We start from the raw sequence: 2,866 nt of genomic DNA, 5'->3' as shown, positions 1-2,866 counted from the left end.
AGAGTGAAGTACCTTCAAAAAAACATTCCAAGAGCAAGGATCTCATAAATTTCTAAAATAGTTCAATTCCAATCAACTAATTTGCATGTAAAACAACTAAATTAAATCAACTAATTCACAAAACTCGCAGAATATATCAGATTACGCAACATTACTGCATTCATTAAACTTCAGTAAATTTGTTTTGAATTACGTGAAATCGTTTCGAAATATTCAAGTATTTCCTTCAATTTCTTGAAAATTTTAATAAAAGTTTTTTTTCATCAGGAAATATTCTATATCTGCTAGAATATTTAAGTTATAGTCATATTATGTTAATTACAAAAAAATATACTTATGACTTAATAATTTATTATTAGTGGCAAAAACACCTACGATGCATATCCTTTTTTATTAAGTCTCATTAATTGTTTTATGAATTTTTTTGTTTTTATGCAATCTCGATTATTTTAATGATTTCATTTAAATTCCGTTTTTATAAATTGGTTATGCAACGATTATAATTGATATATAGAAAATAGACGAACATGTTTTGAAACTAAAATATTTAAAAAAAAACAACATTTTCAATATTTTTTCTCTATTGAATCTATATAAGAATTTATTATTGACTAGCAATTATCAAATCATTATAAATATTGTTCATTCACTATTTCATAATTTATTAGTTAATTTTTCACGACTCAATAATTTGCATTTCTTCATTAAATACGATTCGTTCTGAAAACTAAGTTTCTAGTAAATAAAGACATAAAATTTTAACATAGATTTATACCAAAAACAACGCAAATGCGAAATTCTAAAGGTTAATTGTCAAGTACATAAATTGAAATATTATACTTAATGAATTTTATATAAAATTTCCTCAATTAACTGAAAAGACATACAGGTAAACAATGCTTTACGCTGGAGTTCCGTTCTTACAAAAGCTGTCGCAAATCGAATCGGCGTAAAATGAATTCATATTTACAGTAAGGTAACTATAGGGTTTTGTTCTAAATAAGTGTAAAATCTGCAATTAATAAGCTTTGTTTCACAGCGGCGTTATTATGAATCGGCGTTATAAGTGTATATAATAAGTAACGAATGGTATTTTTTTTAATAAAATGGCATAAATTAATTTGTATTTTCGTATTTATTTACATCAAATCAAAAAAATCACGCGTATATAATTAATGAGCCAGCTAACTGTACGATTTCTTTATCGTTCAGACACTCTGGACATGGACAGCATTTTTTTTTATATAACAATTTCAATTTGGAAAAGTTACCACTTGGAAGCGGTTTTAACGTGAGCAGCCAAATGTACGGCCTTGGCGTGTTGAACTTCTGGGGTTTCTACTGGGACACCGGAGGCATCAATTACTGGGACGTGTTGTGGTCCGGTGTACACGGATGGAGCGTAATGATGGGCGTAAGTGGATACTACTGGGACGTGGTGGGCTACTGGAGCTACTACACCAGTGTATCCTACGATTCCATGGGAGTAGTGACCGTTGAGGGCTTGAGCCTTGGCGGCGTAGTGGGCGGCTTTAGCGTGTTGTACTTCGACGGTGTCGACTGGGACTCCGTTGACGATGGCTGGGACATGGTGAGCTACTGGAGCTACTACACCAGTGTATCCTACAACACCATGGACGTAATCTCCGTTGCGAGCATGAGCTTCGGCCTTAGCGGCAAAGTGAGCGGCTTTAGCGTGTTGTACTTCGACGGTATCGACTGGGACACCGTTGGCAATAACTGGTACTTCGTGGGATACTACAGAGTGAGCTACAACGGCGTTACGGGCATTGGCTTCAGCGTGAGCAGCGAAATGAGCGATCTTAGCGTGTTGGACTTCTGGGGTCTCTACTGGAAGACCGTGGGCTACAACTGGGACATGGTGGGATACAACGGAGTGAGCTACGACTGGAGCTACGACAGCGTGAACGGAAGCACCGTTGCGGGCTTGTACTTCGGCTTTGTGGACCAAATGGGCAGCCTTGGCGTGTTGAACTTCTGGGGTTTCTACTGGGACACCGGTGGCTCCAATTACTGGGACGTGTTGTGGACCAGTATACACAGATGGGGTGTAATGAGTGGCATAGGTGGATACAACTGGGGCTGCTACTACAGCTCCATGAGCGACAACTCCATGAGCAACAACACCATGGTACAAATCTCCGTTGCGAGCTTCAACATGAGCCTTGTGCACGGAGTGTTCAACCTTAGCTTGTTGGACAGCAGCAGTATCAACTGGGACACCATCAGCTCCAATAACTGGAAGATGTTGATGTTCTACATGATGAACACCATAGACTTGATGTCCTCCATACACATGGTGAGCTCCATATCCAAGAGGAGAAAGGTATCCAGCGGAGGCAACAGCCAAAGCGCAAGCGAAGACAACCTAAATTAATAAAAATCACAACAATTACCACAATTCTAATTAAAATCTTCAATTACTTACAAAGAATTTCATTTTTATGAGTAGTTATTAACCTCCTGTTTGATAGGACTGTTAAGACTGTGCCTATACCGATTCCGACTTTCCGCTTTTATACTCAACGTGGTGTGAAGCACCTTCAACAAATATTTCAAGCGCAAGGCTACCATCACCGAAACAGAATTTCTAAATTAACTTAAAAAAAAACTCCGATATTTTATTGGCAATTTGCATTAACCAATTTGCATTTTATTTAAAGTAGATTAACACTAAACATTTACATTATCTTAAGACTTTAGATAATCACAATTTAAATTCTTCATCGTTTATGGTGAAATTACCAAATTCCTCAACTGAAATTACAATAATCAAAAACTTGATACATTAATTTGTTTCGTTACCTTTTTCATTCTTTTTCGATCCATAATATTTTGCAGCCGG

At 36.5% G+C, this 2,866-nt stretch overlaps 2 protein-coding genes across 2 annotated transcripts in view; both read right to left on the bottom strand.

Moving 5' to 3' along the window:
- LOC108562733 overlaps positions 1–964 on the bottom strand; it is a gene marked incomplete at its 3' end in the record, with an annotated part of 4,203 nt that extends 3,239 nt beyond the window's left edge. The window contains exon 1 of the mRNA XM_017921150.1: positions 925–964. Within this exon, the coding sequence (XP_017776639.1) occupies positions 925–964 (40 nt within the window). The remainder of the gene's footprint in view (positions 1–924) is intronic.
- A 277-nt stretch (positions 965–1,241) lies between these two features.
- On the bottom strand, positions 1,242–2,595 carry LOC108562732. The gene is made up of 2 exons (XM_017921148.1): positions 2,482–2,595; positions 1,242–2,389 (listed from the first exon to the last, which is right to left on the bottom strand). Exons 1-2 carry the CDS (start codon positions 2,593–2,595, stop codon positions 1,268–1,270), a joined length of 1,236 nt encoding a protein of 411 aa, XP_017776637.1. The 3' UTR covers positions 1,242–1,267.
- Between the last annotated feature and the right edge of the window lie 271 nt (positions 2,596–2,866).

This window comes from Nicrophorus vespilloides, unplaced genomic scaffold, assembly GCF_001412225.1.
Source record: "Nicrophorus vespilloides isolate i.1.1-1 unplaced genomic scaffold, Nicve_v1.0, whole genome shotgun sequence".
In the NCBI taxonomy this organism is placed as follows: domain Eukaryota; kingdom Metazoa; phylum Arthropoda; class Insecta; order Coleoptera; family Silphidae; genus Nicrophorus; species Nicrophorus vespilloides.
The sequence above is the reverse complement of the archived record's forward strand: the minus strand, read 5'-3'. Positions and strand labels throughout refer to the sequence as shown.

Coding starts and splice junctions, on each gene's coding strand:
- LOC108562732 (XM_017921148.1), bottom strand. CDS start 2,595: ATGGTAGCCTTGCGCTTGAAATATTTGTTGAAGGTGCTTCACACCACG. Junction 2,390..2,481: donor ACAGTCCTATCAAACAGGAG/GTTAATAACTAC, acceptor TTATTAATTTAG/GTTGTCTTCGCTTGCGCTTT.